The 18,655-nt window shown below is 43.5% G+C and overlaps 2 protein-coding genes across 2 annotated transcripts in view; one reads left to right on the top strand and one right to left on the bottom strand.

Annotated features, from left to right (window-relative positions):
* PI4KA (phosphatidylinositol 4-kinase alpha) overlaps positions 1-18,655 on the top strand; it is a 119,886-nt gene that overhangs the window by 22,504 nt on the left and 78,727 nt on the right. Inside the window, exons 3-13 of the mRNA XM_034989194.1 lie at positions 1,425-1,518; positions 3,938-4,026; positions 6,153-6,225; positions 6,825-7,084; positions 7,621-7,687; positions 10,974-11,122; positions 14,074-14,139; positions 14,732-14,828; positions 16,506-16,697; positions 17,345-17,445; positions 18,088-18,217. Of these exons, the coding sequence (XP_034845085.1) occupies positions 1,425-1,518; positions 3,938-4,026; positions 6,153-6,225; positions 6,825-7,084; positions 7,621-7,687; positions 10,974-11,122; positions 14,074-14,139; positions 14,732-14,828; positions 16,506-16,697; positions 17,345-17,445; positions 18,088-18,217 (1,318 nt within the window). The remainder of the gene's footprint in view (positions 1-1,424; positions 1,519-3,937; positions 4,027-6,152; positions 6,226-6,824; positions 7,085-7,620; positions 7,688-10,973; positions 11,123-14,073; positions 14,140-14,731; positions 14,829-16,505; positions 16,698-17,344; positions 17,446-18,087; positions 18,218-18,655) is intronic.
* Positions 8,857-9,557, bottom strand: LOC117999816 (prefoldin subunit 4-like). The gene has a single exon (XM_034989195.1). The coding sequence runs from the start codon at positions 9,540-9,542 to the stop codon at positions 9,138-9,140; it is 405 nt and encodes a 134-aa protein (XP_034845086.1). The 5' UTR covers positions 9,543-9,557; the 3' UTR covers positions 8,857-9,137.

Below are 18,655 nucleotides of genomic sequence, written 5' to 3' on the forward strand. Positions count from 1 at the left end.
ATCTCCAGTTTAGCTGGAGCACAGAAGAGTCACTGTCTCTGCTCCATTCAGTGTCACCTGGAGTGGCTGGAAGGCTGGGGGCTAGAATCACCTGAAGGCTTGTTCATGCACAAGGGTGTGGGTTGATCCTGGCTATTGGCTGGGACCTAAGCTGGGGTGCTCAGCCAGGCCACCCCTATGTACATGGCCTCTCCATGTGGCCTGGGCTATGTCACTTTGTCACAATGTAATGTCTGGGTCCCGAGGGCATGTGTCCTGAGAAAAAGCCAGATAGATGCTGTTACTGTCTTCTTTAGCCTGGGAAGTCGGTCTCTTAAACTACAGTTGACCCTTGAACAACACAGGGGTTAGGGGCACTGACCCCCTGTGCAGTTGAAAATCCACATGTAACTTTTGACTCCCCCAAAACATAACTACTAATAGCCTACTGCTGACCAGAAGCCTTACCAAAAACCATAAAGTAAGCTAGAGAAAATGTTATTAAGAAGACTGTAAGGAAGAGAAAATACATTTACAGTCCTGAAAAAAATCCATATACAAGTGGACCTGTGCACTTCAAACCCATGTTGTTCAAGAATCAACTGTACTTTCTAAAAACACCAGAAGCAAGTTACTAAGGCAGCCCATTTTCCAGGGGAGGTAAATTTGACTCTACCGTTCCATGGAAGGAGTGTCACAGAATTTGTAGCCATATTTTCAGTATTACCACATGTTTTGTTTTGATTTCAGTATTTCAGGACATCAAATAGTATCCCCCTTCTCAGGAGTACACTTAACCTAATCCTTAACTGGAACAGTTATAAATAGGGAAACAACCAAAAGAGTCAGTCATGGAAGGTTATGAAGTGACATGTTGACTGGCTAGTTTGGAAACTAGAAGAAAGTAGTTTTTGTATTGGCTAATGATGGCTATAAAGTCTAACGCTCAATTTGGGAAAAGCAAAAGGAAACATGAAACAGAAAATTAAAAAAAAGAAAGAAAGAAAAAAAAAAGGACAAAGGCCATGAATAACAGAAGCATCACCAAGTTTAGAAGCTTATGGCTGTGACCTTCCCTCAGTCTAGAGGATCTGATCCTGGGGCCCACTGAAGGGCTTGCGGGCTCTCTGAACACTCTTGTTGAAGGCAGTTTTGAGAGTGTGTGCGCACACATACCTTCTTGTGGAGAGGCCCTCATGGGGGCCTAGCCCCCAGCAAGGGCCAGAGCCGGGCTGGACATTCAGCAGCAGAAGGGCAGATTTTAGCCCTTCCTTAGGCACCCCTGGTGCAGGTGATGTGATAACTTCCTGATGCCACCTGCTGCTGCCATATGGAAACAGGAAGGATGCCCATCCACACAAACATCCATCTTTGAGATGATTAGGGTGCGTATGCTTTACTACTAGCCGCACTTGTATTAAATATAATTTTTTTTTTTTTTTAAGCACAAAGATTCTGTGGTTCCTTACCTTCTTCGACTGCTTAAAGGTCTTCCGAAAGTGTATTGGGTAGAAGAAAGCACAGCTCGGAAAGGCAGAGGTAATGTTGTATAAATTTTTCCCTGAACTCCAGGAAGAGCATGTATGCTCACAGTCTGTATGGATCAGGTATTTAATCATAATAATGCATCAGGTACAATGTTTCTAGCTGGTTCCACTCTTGGCTGTAAGACAACTGCCTGTCTGTAGCAGCATGGGCTGTGCCTACTCATTGTTGTCCAGAGCCCATGGGGGCGAGGGCAAGGCTGAGAAAACTGGCTTTGCATTGCACTCTGGGAGTGAACAGGAACTTGGAGACCTTCATGAACCTTTTCTCATGTCTCCTTGCCAGAATTGGGTCCCCTGCCCATCCCTCAACCAGTCTCTGTTACCCTTAGATGAATAGGCTCACTCCTGGAGTGCATCAAGTTCTCCAGATTGCATCGCTACTACTCAAAAAGGAAGGGTGAGATGGATGTCCAGGACTTGAACACCATATTCACTGTGAACAGTTGATCATTTTGTTGCTGTTGCTGAGTTTTAGTTAAATTTTGTACCTTTAAAAATAGTATATAAGTCCACTATGTGCCAGGCATTGTGCTAAGCACTTGTAACCCTGATGTTCTTATATACTGATTTCCCAAGACTCCCATATGAGTTTGGGACACCTCCAACATTCTAGAGATCATGACCCTGGAGACCGAGGTTTTCTTATAATCTCCCTATGTGAGACCTGAGGTCCACTTTCAGACATAGCAGAGGGTTGGTGTCTATAGAGAAGGCCCTTGTCCTTTTCATTGGTGGCATGGCCCTAGTTTGTTGGGTGGGCTCAGCCTGCTAAAGATGGGTTTTGCTGTTCTCATGAACATCTGCTTGTGCCTATTCCTCTCCTTTGGGTTTCATCATTTCTGGTAACCTATTGTGCCTGAAACTGACAGACTCCAAATTATGCACATACCCTGGAATTTAAAGGACTACAATTTTTTATATTGAAATGTAGTTGACATACAATATTATATTAGTTCCAGACATACAACATAGTGATTCAAAGTTTATATACATTACAAAGTGATCACAATGATAAATCTAGCTTCTGTCAGTCTGTCACCACACCAAGTCATTACCTGTTATTGATAATATTCCGTATGTTATACATTGTATCCCTATATCTTCTTTGTTTTAGACCTGGGAGTTTGTCTCCTTTCCCTATTTTGCCCATCCTCCCACCCTGAAGGACTACAGATTAAATAGAAAGCATTGCTAAAAAACGTCAAACATCTCTGTCCACTACTGTTATCTAATTTGGGGAGAAGTAGAATAGCAGTAGAAGTTGATTCTATTTTCTTTTCTTTCAAAGCAAGTATTACTTCTCTGTACATGGACTCCCACTAGGATGAAAGTTTTAGCACTATTTGAAACATTGTTAGAGATATATAAATGTCCAACTATTAGGTAACATTTCACTCTTTTATTTTTATTTAGGCAGTATGATTTATGCTTTTAAACTCTAGAGGAGTACTTCTCAAAGTGCCATCTGGGACCAGCAGCATCAGCATCACCTGGGAACTTGTCAGAAATGCAGATTGTCAGTCCCCACATCAGAGTTACTGAGGAATTAGAACTCTGGGGCTAGGGAAGCTGGCAGTCTGCATTTTAATAAGCCTGCAGGTGATTCTGATCACACTCAAGTTTAAGAAGGACCTAGAGCTGCATCTTAAAATTATAGGTACAGAAGTGAACACGTAACAATCTTCTGCCATGTGCTATGAATAGATCTTGGTTAAATAATCAATATTCAAAATTGATTAAATATTTAATAGGGATTAGATCTACACAGAAATGATTCTGACATTTTTAAGGTGCACACCATAGAAGCACTGGTTAGCTTTTGGTCTTTTAGGTCCAGTGATCCCTTCCCAACCTTGAGGCCATGCTCCTGAGAACCTCCCTTTGAAGAGGTCGGTAGTGGAAGGGCTTAAAAACCTATTAGGAATAGAGCAAATCTTTGGAAGCTCTTAGTTAGGATTTTCTCCACTTGTCAAAATAAAGCAGAAAAGAAATATAAACATTTAATTCAGTTTAAAGTAGTGGTAATTGATACTTGATGGTTAGCCTCCATATACCATCTCTTATACTCTATCAAGATTGGTTTCTCACCCTGGGTAGAAATTTAGGTCAGGAATAAAAAATGGAGTCTGTCATGTTGAGAAACTGTATAATCTCAAACTATAAATTGGCAGAAACATTTAAGTTTATTGAACCAAAACATTCTATTAAAAGAAAAGTTAGGGGTATTTCTCAGCAACCATGTTGGGCCCATATCTGTTCTTTTGAGGTTCACCTCAGTGAGGGCAGCCATCCCTGTAAATTGGTCTCTTGGCAGGCCCTGTGAGAGAGGGAACTTACCGAATTGGATGGCCCGTAGGTATGGTCCAGTGTCTCAGTGGTAATGATCTGACTCGTGTCTGTGTGCCTTCCAGCCACCCTCCCGGTTGCAGAGAGCTTCAGCTTCTGCTTGGTCACTTTGCTGTCTGATGTGGCTTATAGGGACCCCTCACTTAGGGATGAGGTAAGTGTGTGGTGAATTGGGTGCCTTTCTTTCTCTTTCTTTCTTTCTTTCTTTCTTTTAAGATTTTATTTGAGAGAGAGAGAGAGAAAGCACAAGCAGGGGGAGGGGCGAGGGAGAGGAAGCAGCAGACTCCCCGCCGAGCAAGGGAGCTCAATCCCAGTACCCTGAGATCATGACCTGAGCCGAAGGTAGACTTTTAACCGACTGAGCCACCCAGGCGCCCCTGGAGTGCATTTCTATATAGTCAAAAAGAGTCCCAAAGTAATGAAAAGAGTAAAAAAAAAACCTTTGAAGTGATTGGGTTGTTTTAGTTGATTTATTTTGTACTAACACACCTAAGAAATGTTGAATACTTGCTTACAATACTTTCCAGGTTACCCAGTGACCTCTTGACTCTTGTCTCGTCCAGCTTTCCCCATAGCCTTGTGAGGTCGGCAGCAAAAGGCAGATGCAGCTCACTTTCCTGACTCTCTGTTGGGGATTCATTCATAGAAGGGAATTATCTAGATAGTTGAAATTATACCCAGATTTTAAGTGCCCAGATTTTTTTCATTTTAGTTTATTTTGTTGAAATGTTACTTAAATGTCTTTCATACTCTTCTCCTTTTTAAACAAAGAATACAATCATAACCTAAACTTTTTCTTAATGAGATTTTTTATTTTGAAAATCAGTTTGTATATGCTGCTATCCTCAGGTCCTGCCAAGGAGTGCCAGTTGCTTGTCAATATGTTAAACGTTTCCGCCTAGCTATGCTTTTTGAGTTCTTGTATCTGTTTTTTAATTTTTAAAATCTCTTTCCTTAATCAAACTGTAAATTCTGTTGTATTTCTGCCATTAACGTTCTTCTCCATCCTTCTTTCTTAGTTTAGGTTCTTTATTTGTATATTAGAATTGTATATCATTATTTCAGAAGTTAGCAGGCTGTAAGTTAAGGGCTTTTTTATAAATAACATTTATCAAAATGTCAATACTAAATATGACGGTATAACTTTAATATACCAAATGGAGAAAGTCTTGCATTTCAAGTCTTCATATGTTATTCAGCATCATTTAACATTAGCAAAATGTCAGAAATTTACCTGGATTAGGAACACATTATATAAGACCAATTTTATTCTCTTCTTTGCCTGGGGTTTCCTCCAAGACTGGTAGTAGAGGGAAATAAGGTAGATGGAGTCTAGTTGATCTTCATCAAGGCATTAGAGAAACACCCTCCTGACATCCTAGATCTAGAATATGGGCTGAAGGCCAACACAATCTGGAAGGTTTGTGGAGCTGTCCAAAGGACTACCGCAGAGGGTGCCAGCCCAGCAGAAGCCTCCCCTAGCCTACCCCCCTACCCCCTACCATTGAAGCAAAATGAGCCAGGGCCATAAACGAAGATTCAGAAAGCAAGTAGGTTTCCTTCTGTAGATGACACAATACTGGGAATCAGAGACCAGTATGGTGAACTAAAGCTAATCCCCCAAGCTTTGGTGGCATCAATGACAGGCAAAAAATACCAATAGCATCAGTAGAGGTGTAAAAAAGATGCAAGTATTTTATGTGTCAGTCAGCTTACTGAGCCAGCAGAGTGAAGTGGCTGCTGAAAAGCTAACATCATGTACATGGAAGTCTAGACTATGTTTTGAGTGTGGTGATTACTCAGGGTGAGTCCTAACATCCCTGGAATATTAATGTATTTTCCTGAGCCCCACAATTTGAGACTGTTTCTGACACATGGGACTACTGTGAAATCAGAAGCAGGCACTCAGCATCATAAAGGATATATAATCCTAAGGAATGGCTTGACAGAAATATTTGCCATGAAAAGAGATTTGGGGACCTATACTTGTTTCTGGAATATGGGAAGAGGAGTGGCTCTAAGGGCCAGGGGCACAAGCCCCGGAGGACAATATCGGCCCAGAGTTAGGGGGCACTCTGGACCAACCCAGGGGGGCCGGTTTCTGTTCCTGGAAGGTCAGCTGATTGGCCCCTCGGCAGAGCTGTCATTCGGGCATTTACGTATCAGATATGGGTATGGACACTTTAATGTGTAAAGCTCCTTCTAATTCTGAATGAATTTTGTGGTACTTACCTGATTTTGTTTATAAATTTGTCTTTTCTGTTTCCGTGGCTATTACAGATTTTAGAGGCGCTTTTGCAGGTTTTGCATGTCCTTTTGGGAATGTGCCAGGCCTTGGAGATTCAAGAAAAAGGTATGATTCTAGATCTGAGGCTTTTTTTTTTTCATAATGGCTTTGTGATTACTTTTTTCCTTTGCTTTTCCTGGTCTTCTTTTCTGTGCTTTACTATTTGTGTACCTGATGGATGAAACCCTCCTGAATTAGTTTGCCTTCATTGAGTGTTAGCTAAGAGGACACGTGGGGGTCATGAGCGCAGCTCTGCTACCTGAATACCAGGTGACCTTAGACAAGTCACTTCACCCTTCTTGGGCCTCAATTTCTTCATTTATAACATGCCCGATTGCCTCTAGCATAAGGCTACCAACATAATCCCGGGGGACGAAATATATTGTTTAAGTATAGTAAAGGTACCTGATAACAGGGCTTACCTGTGTTACTGATTTGGGTGTACCATGCATAGATTGAGACCTGCCAAAAAGAGCAGCTGTGTGTGACAGATGTAGTCTGAAGTTGTGCAGATCAGCCGCTGACATGTTGATGTGACTTGTTCTGACCCGTCACATTTGCTAGGGGATGGGTTGTGAGATGTCAGCCAACGTTACAAGCTGGTGCAGCACAACTCTCTCCCAGGCAACTTTCTGATATCGGAACATTTTCACTTTGTCTTCTAGAATACCTTTGCAAATACGCGATCCCATGCCTGATAGGAATCTCACGAGCGTTTGGGCGTTACAGCAACACAGAAGAGTCTCTCCTTTCAAAACTGTTCCCCAAAGTCCCTCCTCATTCCCTCCGAGTCCCTGAGGAGCTTGAAGGTGTGCGGAGGCGATCCTTCAATGACTTCCGCTCCATCCTCCCCAGTAATCTGCTGACGGTGTGTCAGGAAGGCACCCTGAAGAGGAAGACCAGCAGCGTGTCCAGCATCTCTCAGGTGGGGCTGCACGCCTGGGAGGCAGGCAGAGAGGTCAGGTATTATTAAGTGCTCACTCGAAGAAAATCCCACTGGCATGCTGGTCAAGGAACTTCACAAAACAGAAAAGGTTCTCACTGGAATTCTGTGTAATACAAGGGCTTGCTTTGGCCTTTTAAGATTTATAAGTGATTTCATCTCCCAGTCATGAAGTATTTATTTCCTAGCAGTTCGGTGCCAAGCTCTATTCTGAGTGGGAGACAGTTGGTGCCCTTAAGAAGTATATAATTGACTCATGGAGATGAGCTAAAGACACTAAATGCTAAGAATAATTTATCTCAGTAATGAAGTATAAAATATATGGCTAAACACGAAGAATTTAGGGACATGGTATACAGTAGAGAACACTTAGGTAAGGTGGGCTTCAGGGAGGAGGTGAGGCATGAACCAGGACTGGAGGTACAAATGTTGGGCTGGCAGAGAGAATCTTGTCTAAGGAGAAACTGACAGCGGTTTGACTAGCCTTTTCTAATCTGTAAGGCGGCTTTGTGTTTCAGGTCAGCCCTGAACGTGGGATGCCCCCTCCCAGCTCCCCTGGAGGATCTGCCTTTCACTGCTTTGAAGGTGGGCTTCACTTTTCTGACAGGAATATTGACCTGGTACTTGAAGAGCAGGTTCACTGTGATTTGTCTTGGCATAAAAGATGCTAATAATAACACTCTGCTGTCATGCATTTAGAGAGTCAAGCTTTTAGAAAGCATTTACTTTCTATTTTTGTTTAAACTTCTTAAAATTTAATTTTAAAATATTTCAAATGTGGAGAAAAGTGCAGAAAATAATATACAGACCCCCCTTCGTGCTCCGTGGGAAGCCTGCTTCTCCCTCTCCCACTCTCCCTGCTTGTGTTCCCTCTCTCGCTGTCTCTCTCTCTGTCAAAAAATAAATAAAATCTTAAAAAAAAAATAAAGTCATTAAGTGTGTAAATAATATTTTTTTAAAATAATAATGATACGAGTAGTACTTTTTTTTTAAGATTTTTATTTATTTATTTGACAGAGACAGTTGTTTTCAAGATTTTATTTTTAGGTAATCTCTACACCCAGCAAGGGGCTCGAACTCACAACCCCAGGATCAAGAGCTGCATGCTCTACTAACTGAGCCAGCCGGGCACCCCAAGTCTGATTTTTCTTACAGTTGGTCTCTCTTCTCTTTCCAGGCCCTTTTCTTTTCTTTTCTTTTCTTTTTTTTTTATTTTGAGAGAGAGAGAATGAGAGACAGAGAGCATGAGAGGGAGGAGGGTCAGAGGGAGAAGCAGACTCCCTGCCGAGCAGGGAGCCCGATGCGGGACTCGATCCCGGGACTCCAGGATCATGACCTGAGCCGAAGGCAGTTGCTTAACCAACTGAGCCACCCAGGCGCCCCTCCAGGCCCTTTTCTACAGAGCTGTAAGAATGTTTTTAAAGAGTTATTTCTTAAAAGCATAAATCATTTCCACCTTAAAAACTTTCAGTGACTCCCTCCCTGCATGAATCCCAAATCTTAGATCCTTGACTCTGCAGTTCCTGTCTTCTGCCTCCATCTCTGCCCACCACACACTGGCTCTGCCACGCAGGGCTTAGTCCCCATTTCATGGCATCTATCTGGGAGGTGCCCTCTAATCACAAACCTCTTATCTTCTTTTCTATTATTATTTTAAAAAGAAACTTGTATATACTTTAGATATATAACACGATGATTTGATATACATGAACATGCTGAAATAATGACTCCAATCACATCCTTCTTTTTTTTTTTAATATAGAAACGTAAAAGGTTGCTTAACCGATTTTAATAACATGACATAAAGCCCCTACACTTGATAGAATCGTTATGCAAAATACGTAGATGAATACTGTCTTCTTTTAAAAATATAAAATAAATAAGCAAGACGTGAAAATAGGCAAGTTTCATTAAATAAATGAAAATTTTAAGAAAAGAAACTTTTGCTTTCCATATCATTTGAGGAAGGGAAATTATCATTTTAAACAATATTCAAGTTTATTAAACAAATTAAAAAAAAAGTATTATAAAATGTTTAACTGTCATCAGCTTCGAGGTTTATGTTGCTCCCGAATTTTGCATATAACTGAACTTTCAGATCTGCTAACACTCGCTGAATTGATTCCACTCTGGCTTCTAAGGTGTGGATTTCTTCTTGCAAATTTTTCTTTGCTTCTTCTAACATTTCCTGTGTTTCTTCTTGAGAATGGCTAATGAAAACATCACCAATTTGATAAGGTATCATTAAGCAATCATCATCTGCAAGCATGATGTCCTCACAAGTATCTTCTAAATTCTGGAGTTGTTTCTTTTTTACTTCTATTTCCTCCTTCAGCTCTGTAATTCTACTTGTATTCCATGCAAATTTGTTTATCTTTTGTTGATCTTCAAAAGTAACGTTGACATCTTCTGCAGCCACCTTCTTCATGGTGGCCGCCATCTTGGGACTGGACCAATCACATCCTTCTCCTCATGGTTACCATTTCTCTCTTTCTTTCTTTCTTTTTTTTTTAATGTAGTGATAGCACCTGAAATCTACTCTCTTAGCAACTTTCCAGTATTTGATGCCATGTTAAATATTGTCATCATTCTATGCATTAGCTCTCTAGACTTATTCATACTACTTAACTGCAACTTTGTACCCTTGACCACCATCTTCCCATTTCCCCCATCTTCCTGCCCCCTGGTAATGATTGCTCAGCTCTCTGCTCCCATGTATTCAACTTTTTTAAGTGTCTACATATAAGTGAGATCATGCAGTTTATTTTCTGTCCATGTCTGGCTTATTTCACTTCGAGTAATGTCCTTAGGTTCATCCATGTTGTTGCAAACAGCAAAATCTTTCTCAAGGCTGAATAATACTCCTTTATGCGTGTGTGTGTGTGTGTGTGTATCCAGCACTTGTGGATGAATATGAATAAATAAATATTTATGAATAAATATATGTGTGTGTAAATACACCTATTTATACACGTTTGACACACACTCCTTACCTTCTTCCCTGCCTACTTGCTTTAAACCAACTTTATTCTCACTCTTTCCTCATTCATTCCCTCCTTCACTGGTCATTTATGATGTTGGCCTCCAGCATCTCAACTGCTGTCCATATTATTGCCCATCCTCTGTTGTAAGTTGCCTGTTTGCTCCCCTGGGACCCATTCGCCTTTAGTCAGGTCAGCATAGCATCACAAGCATCAGAGAAGTACACACCAGCTTTGACACAATCAGGATCAACTCAACTCTGCGTTTTCTGTGCTGCAGGGCTTCAGAAAGTAATAAAATTTATTGTTTTTTAATGGGTTGATATTTGTCTATCACTATTTAATATGAAAATATTACAAGCTTGTTTATTTTCTACTCATAGTCTATTATAGATTTCTAATAATGGATTTTCAAACAATTATAGGCATTTGGGGTTCATGTTTATTTGTAAGTGTTGGACGATTGCCTTTATTTTTGTTCTGATTTTGAGACATCTAATAATGTGCATTTCTGTTCTAATTTTGGTGGTAAAATATCTTGGGGTCCTGTGGACCTGAAATTTACATCTGTCAACCTTTAAAAAGATGTAATACTTAAAAAAAAAAAAAAAGTATTACTTTTTTTTTTTCTTCCTACATTAAGTTATACTGTCTGTGTTGAAAATACTAGGACATGATTGTATCTGAGCTTTGATGTGAAACACTCCCATGAGAAGCATCAATCTCAAAGGATTTGAAATTCAGCCTTTACTTGTTCATTAAAAAACAAAGAATTGGAGTGTAAACAAAAGCAAAGTCTATGACTTTGTTGGTTATTGAGGGAATCAGCTTGAGGAAGTATCCTGGTCGTGTGTGAATGTGACTGACTTTCTGGTTTTCTTCCCTGCCAGTCTCTTACTTACCTGATGGGAGTGCCCTGGAACCTGATTTCTACTTCTCCACCATCAGTTCCAGCTTCTCAGTTTCTCCTCTTTTTAATGGCATCACCTATAAGGAGTTCAATATTCCACTAGAAATGCTTCGAGAACTCTTAAACTTGGTAAGGAAAGCATTGGTGGTTAAACAGATCTCGTGTACTTCAATCAGTAAAATTGCTAGTGGTGTAAGCATGGCTTTTTTTTTTTTTTTTTAAAGATTTTATTTATTTATTTGACAGAGAGATACACAGCAAGAGAGGGAACACAAGCAGGGGTACCGGTAGAGGGAGAAGCAGGCTTCCCGCAGAGCAGGGAGCCTGATGCAGGGCTCGATCCCAGGACCCTGGGATCATGACCTGAGCCGAAGGCAGACGCTTAACGACTGAGCCACCCAGGCGCCCCAAGCATGGCTTTTTTTTTTTTTTTTTTAAGATTTTTATTTATTTATTTATTTGACAGAGAGAGAGACACAGCAAGAGAGGGAACACAAGCAGGGGGAGTGGGAGAGGGAGAAGCAGGCTTCCCACAGAGCAGGGAGCCTGATGTGGGGCTCAATCCCAGGACCCTGGGACCATGACCTGAGCTGAATGCAGACGCTTAACGACTGAGCCACCCAGGCGCACCAAGCATGGCTCTTTTTTGTTCGTTTCTTTTTGTTTCATTTTGGTTTTTTTAGAGAGAGAGCAGTGAGTGATTTGGGGAGGGGTAGAGGTAGACAGACAGAGGGAGAAGGAGAGAGGATCTCAAGCAGACTCTGCTGAGCGTGGAGCCCAACACAGGGCTTAATCTCACGAGCCTGAGGTCATGACCAGAGCCAAAATCAAGAGTTGGACGCTTAACCAACTGAGCCACCCAGGCACCCAAGCCTGTTGTTGTTGTTGTTGTTTTTCCCAAACGAAAAACTAGGAGTTTTTCAGTATTTCAGAAAATAACTTAGAAGTCATAATTTTTTTTTTTTTAAAGATTTTATTTATCCATTTGACAGAGACAGACACAGCGAGAGAGGGAACACAAGCAGGGGGAGTGGGAGAGGGAGAAGCAGGCCTCCCGTAGAGCAGGGAACCCGATGCGAGGCTCAGTCCCAGGACCCTGGGATCATGACCTAAGCCGAAGGCAGATGCTTAACGACTGAACCACGCAGGTGCCCCAGAAGTCATAAATTTTTTTTTGTTGTTGTTGTTGTTTGTTTAAAAGATTTTATTTATTTATTTGAGAGAGAGAGAATGAGAGAGAGCACATGAGAGGGGGGAGGGTCAGAGGGAGAAGCAGACTCCCTGCCGAGCAGGGAGCCCGATGCGGGACTCGATCCTGGGACTCCAGGATCATGACCTGAGCCGAAGGCAGTTGCTTAACCAACTGAGCCACCCAGGCGCCCCCAGAAGTCATAAATTTTTGATGGAAGAAGGGAAGAGTAACATTCATGGAGTCATTTTTGCAGTGTTTTCATTGACTCCTTGCAGCACTCATGTGGGAGAGGCAGGCATTCATCCCCATTTTAGAGGTAAGGCAATCAGTGCCAAATACATCAAGCATCCATCGGCAAAGGGCAGGGCTGGGGCTCAGTCCCAGGGAATCTGACCCAATGCCTAGTTCCTATTGCACCTGACTCCTTCCTATGGGCTGATATTTTTAAATCAATACGAAACCTTTATTTTTCATATTTGGATACCTTGGGATGACCTCTGAGGTGACATCAGAGAAGACATTGGTGCCATTGTCCCAATCCTGAAATAGATGGGTCTCGGATCCAAGGGCTCTGAAGTTGTTATGATTGAGCTGAGTTGCTTTGAGACAGAGTCAAGTGGGTAGATAAAGATAAAGATGTTGTCATGGACAGACTCTAAAAATGAGACTTTCTCCTTTGGAAAGAATGAGAGGGTCTCCCTCAGTGTAGAGTGTGAAAGGAAATCCCTCTAGGAGATGGCTTTAGGCTGAAGATATATGAAGACATTAAAGCAGGGGCACCTGGGTGGTTCAGTTCATTGAGCATCCAACTCTTGATCTCAGCTCAGGTCTTGATCTCAGAGTTGTGAGTTCAAGCCCTGAGTTGGGCTCCATGCTGGGAGGGGAGCTGACTTAAAAAAAAAAAAAAAAAAAAGACATTAAAGCATTGGCAATAATTAATGAAGGATAGAGCCATAATGAATTACTAAATAGCCTTACGATGTTTTTGAAGTTGCCCTCAAGAAGGAAAACTCTCCCTAAACTGCTCCTCCCTGTTAGTGTCCCAGACAGAACGCTGGCCTGGGTGGCCTTCTCAGATGGTCAGGTGACTCTTCCTAGTATCATGTCAGAAATCCCAACTGAAGGCTGCATGTTTCACACTCTTTTATAGAGGCAGTTCTTTTTTCCAGGATATTTTAACTTCTTGAGGTTAGCTTTTCTTCTAGGCAATTTTTCATTTCTTCTCCTGGCATGTTGTTTATCATTGTCTATGTGTATTGAAAATCAGCTTCTTGAAGTACTACAGTTGGGGTGGCAGGCAGTTCTATCAGGAGGCTCTGCAGCTGCCAGAACAGTTCATTCCTGTACTGAATGCTGGTACAGAGAATGGGTGGAAATAAGTGCTTCTGTTAGAAATTTAGAATGTGTGTTGCATTCTGAGTACCTAGGCAGCTTCCGAAGAGCCAGTGTACCAGGCCTGCAGGAGGAGGAGTCCGGAGTCATCAGGGCCAAAGACTGGCTGTGAAGGTGTCCCTGATGTCTGGGAGGAGGTTTGGGTGAATTGTCAGTGATACCTGGAGTCTGAACACTTTCGCATCCTGGAAATGGAAATCTAATGTCAGCAAATTTGAGGGAGTTGGTTCATTTCCCATTTTTATGTTATTCCAATCAAGGTCAAGAAGACAAGTTCCAAGTGATGGCAGAATTAAGGACATTTTGTGTGTTATAGTTTGATGTGGAGACATAATGAGTATATTGTTGGCCTATCATTTCCATTGCGTTTTTCATCTCATGAGTGTGTTATGTGGTTTCACCTGTCAACATGATTTGTTCTTTATTAGAGGGAACTGGCATTCCTGTCTCTCACTGTGTTCGTCAGGGACCTCACAAGGTCTTGTTTCTCTGATAGGTGAAGAAGATTGTCGAGGAGCCTGTCCTCAAATCCTTGGATGCAGTCGTAGCCAGCGTGATAGAGGTACATCCCTTCGGGGTCCTGAGATCAGCCTGATGTGAGAATGTGCATGGAGAGAACAGGAAGAGTTTGTGGGTGGGAGCTGGAGTGACAGGGTTGTCAGTGAGCTTTCAGCTTAGCCCCCATAGTGGCCACAAAACTGCCACCTGAGAGCTTGCTTGTGCTCCCTCTTTTAAATGGATCACCTCACAGTGATCTGATGGCCGTTTGGCTGTCTTTCTCCTTCTCCAGTTCCTGTAAGACAGCCAAAGTTGCTGAGTTTTCAGCAACAGGAGGGTGGTTCTTCCCATTAGAACAACCTATGAAAAAAAAAAAAGAACAACATATGGAGAAACCAGTCTGGAGGGTGCAGGTGGCGGCACCCCAACAGGCATCTCTGGACAGCCTGAGTCTTTAGTTTTCCTCTGCCTGATGCTTAAGAGAGGGAGGAGAGTAATTCAAGTGTTTCAAGTGGTGAATCATGACAAATGGTCATTCCATCTCTCTAATGCTATGTCAGGAATATAATACTCACTCAGCCGGGCCTCACCCTAGAAGGCAGAGGGAGGTCCGGAGGGTTTCCGTGGTGTGGTCACGTGCCTCTGCTCCCTCACAGGCCAACCCTAGCGCTGATCTCTACTACACCACATTCAGCGACCCTCTCTACGTGGCCATGTTCAAGATGCTGCGTGACACTCTGTACTACATGAAAGGTACGGACGGTTTGCGTCCGCGTGTGACTGTGGTGACACCGGGTTCCAGGCCATTGCCGCAGGTCTGTGCTTCCTTTCTGCTGGGGCCCCTTAAAAACACACGAGTAACATGGTCCCATCACCGAAATTTGGGGAAAAAAGGCAAATAAGAAAAAAAAAATCTGTTCATGATCCTGCACCCCTAATAGCATCAATGCTGGCTCCTTTCGTGGGTTTATTTCCTCAGGGGCTTTTCTGACATGACTGTGTTGTCTTGTCCTGGTCACCCAATCATGTATACAATTTATCATGTCTATTTTAGACATTTCAAAAAGTTTAAAAAATAAGAAAATGAGGACTTCATAATCTTATAACTCAGAGAAAATATCTTAATAGTTTAGCACATGCACACATACAAATTTAGCCTTTCCTTCCAGTTTCCCTTTTGTGCATTTTTATTTTTTTTTAACTTTTTAATTTTTTAAAGATTTTAAAAATTAATTTATTTATTTGACAGCATAAGCAGGGGGAGTGGCAAGCAGAGGGAGAGAGAGAAGCAGGCTCCCCACAGAGCAGGGGGAACCCAATGTGGGACTCGATCCCAAGACCCCAGGATCATGACCTGAGCCAAAGGCAGTCGCTTAACCAGCTGAGCCACCCAGGCACCCCATTCCCTTTTGTGCATTTTTAAAACATGTTTCCTGCGTTCTCTTATGTTACAGAATGTTCTCCATCAACATAAGTTTTGATGGCCATGTAGTATTCTATCAAGCAGATGTACTATAATCTAGTTAGCTGTTTTCCTAATTTGGTTCCAAGAACTCCTGGGAATCTGTGTCTGGCTGGGGACCCAACAAGTGTTAGGTTCACAAAGAAGGGTGGAAGGGACTGCCCTGCTCAACCTGACCTTCAGATGCCCTGACGCTTCTCTCCCCACCTGAGCCTCATGTTGCTGGCTTCCTTGGCTCTTCTGTCTTGTGCCCATCATGGGGATTCTCCTGATTTTTCCAGGCCCCAAAGGTGAGAGTTGGAAGAAGCTGTGAACTCTGGGCGCCCCAAAGATGTAGCCCTGTAGCCAGGGATTCTCTTCTTCAGGCTACAACCAGTTTTTCCCCTTAGCTGATAGCCAACAACCTTTTCGTTAAAAAAAAAAAAAATCACTAAAGTATTTCTCCTTGTTAGTTGGACCAGTTCCACCAGTGATACATCCCAGTTTCTGTGTTTCAGACATTCAGGTTTTAGTATATTGACTGCTTAAAACACAGCATTGCTCTCACTTCCCTGGGAAATGGTCATTTTCTCTGAGTGCCTGGTAGCACGTGTGCCGAGAGTAGGCACTCTTTTCTTTTTTCTTTCTTTTTTTTTTTGAGAGAGAGAGCACACGCATGCGTGCATGTGTGTGTGTGTGTGTGTGTGAGAGAGAGAGAGAGAGAGCAGGTGGGGGAGGGGCAGAGGGAGAGAGAGAATCTTAAGCAGGGGCTCGATCTCATGACCCATGACTTGAGCTGAGATCAAGAGTCAGACGCTTAACCGACCGAGCCACCCAGGTGCCCCCTGCAGCGGCCACTCTTACAACCAGAGGAGCCAGCAGCAGACCTACTCCTCTTGGGTTTCTGTTAGAGTGGGAGAGACCGTAGAGCTACTGCCTGAATTTTCGTGGTTTGTTTCCACCTGCAGTGCCTGTTCTCTTTCCCACAGACCTCCCAACCTCCTTTGTGAAGGAGATCCATGATTTTGTGCTGGAGCAGTTCAACACGAGCCAGGGGGAGCTTCAGAAGATTCTGCATGATGCAGACCGGATCCACAATGAGCTGAGCCCCCTCAAGCTGCGCTGCCAGGCAAACGCTGCCTGCGTGGACCTCATGGTGTGGGCCGTGAAGGACGAGCAGGGTGAGCATCGGCCACTGCCGTGCCCCAGATGTCTGGTACCCTGTCCTCAGGCTGAGGAAACTGGACATGGGAGGAGGTGATGGCCGGGGCCACAGGGTCTGTGTGTCCTCTCCATAGCTTCTTGATGGTTCTTTCGGCTTTAGGAGTATATGCCAGGGAAGGGGAAGGAAGGAAAGAACTGGAGCCCAGCGGGGGTCATGTAGGGAAAGCCATGAGAAAAGGCATAAAGCCTTTTGTGGGTTTATTTCCTCAGGGGCTTTTATGTGGAGAAGTGGGAGCTCCGTGCCGGAGGAAAAGGTGCTTGTCTAGGTTGAACAGCAAAATGGGAAGTGTGTGGCAGACTGTGGATGGCTGCCACATGCAGAGCACTGGGGACGAGAGGCTCAGGGCCAGCAGAGAGGAGAGAGCAGTCACACGCCACATGGGTTGGTGTTTTCACAACAGCAGAAATGGAGCAGGGATGAGGTTTCAGTTAAGGATGCCTGCCTGCCTGTAAATACTTTCTGGTATAACCACTCATTATTAATAAAGCCTGCAAAAAGTATGCCCCTGGGCATTTAATTGTATGATCAATTGGTGAACAAGTATTTTGTAAATTTTGGCCTTCGCGAATCATCCATACCCTCCTCTCATTTTTTTGAATTTAGGTGCTGAAAATCTTTGCATCAAGCTCTCTGAGAAGCTGCAGTCTAAGACGTCCAGCAAAGTCATCATTGCTCATTTGCCCTTGCTTATCTGCTGTCTGCAGGTCAGTCTCACTGACACTTGCAAGGCTTCGATCCCATCAACTAGGGCAGTCTTCTTGTTATATCATTTAGGTTCTGGTTGGCATACCAGCAGCAGAACCTGAGCTGTTGTCTTTAGGAACTTGAACTAGAGCCTACTGTAGACACAGTTCATCGATGAGTGGGGGGCTGCTGCTGACAGTGTGCCAGGGATTTCTGTGATTTCCAGGCGCAGCTGAGTCCTCCTTTGTGGAAAGGCCGCCCTGTGTCTACTGGGCTGTTCCCAAGGCTGCAGGCAAAGTCCTGAGGACACCTCCTGATGTCTGCAGTGCTGGCTCTGCTCTCAGAGACTCTCACCTTGCCAAGTTACTAATCCCAGTTACCATAGCTGCCATTGTTCAGAAATCATGTTGTGTATCCTTTCTTCCCTAAATTCGCTTCCAAAAGATATGGACACACTTTAGCAATATATCTCCCCTTTAGGCTGAGCAGAGTCTAGACCATTCTCCTTTCCTGTCTTTTTCTGCCCCGTGAGCAAAGTGGCCCTGTTTTGACCTTGGAAGTTTCTGGTCCAACTCGGGTATCTGAAAGGTTGGGTGTCTATTGCTTGGGCCTGCTCAGTGGCTACAACTCACGTTGTATGATGGGTTGATGGTGTGTTGCAGGGTCTGGGCCGCCTGTGTGAGAGGTTCCCGGTGGTGGTGCATTCAGTGACGCCATCTCTGCGGGACTTCCTGGTTGTCCCGTCCCCTGTGCTGGTGAAGCTCTATAAGTGCCACAGTCAATACCACACAGGTAACGGATGGCTGTACCCAAGGCCACTTCTCCAGCTCCTAAATCCCATGTGTCCCTGAGGCTCCAAGAAAAGGACCGCGTGACCTTGTGTGCCAGCCCGCCATGGTTTTGTGGCTGAGAGCTTGTGGCTGGCCTATGTGCCCTGCCCTGTCCTTGGGCTCATTCCTCCTTTATGCCTTTCCTCATGGCTTTCCTTACATGACCCCTGCTGGGCTCCAGTTCTTTCCTTCCTTCCCCTTCCCTGGCATATACTCCTGCCACCACTGAGGGGTCTTCTAGTTCCACTTTCTCTTTGGTTTTGGCTCCTTCTGTCACTGAGACAGTCTAAAGCGTGAGTCCAGTGTGTCCCAGACACTGGCCAGGAGCTCTCCATGCTGGATCTCAGCTAGTCCCTATCCCTGCCTCGTGAGTGTATTATCATGTTTCTATGACAGGGAC

Source organism: Mirounga leonina, unplaced genomic scaffold (assembly GCF_011800145.1).
Source record: "Mirounga leonina isolate KUSES-001 unplaced genomic scaffold, KU_Mleo_1.0 Mir_481, whole genome shotgun sequence".
NCBI classification, from domain to species: domain Eukaryota; kingdom Metazoa; phylum Chordata; class Mammalia; order Carnivora; family Phocidae; genus Mirounga; species Mirounga leonina.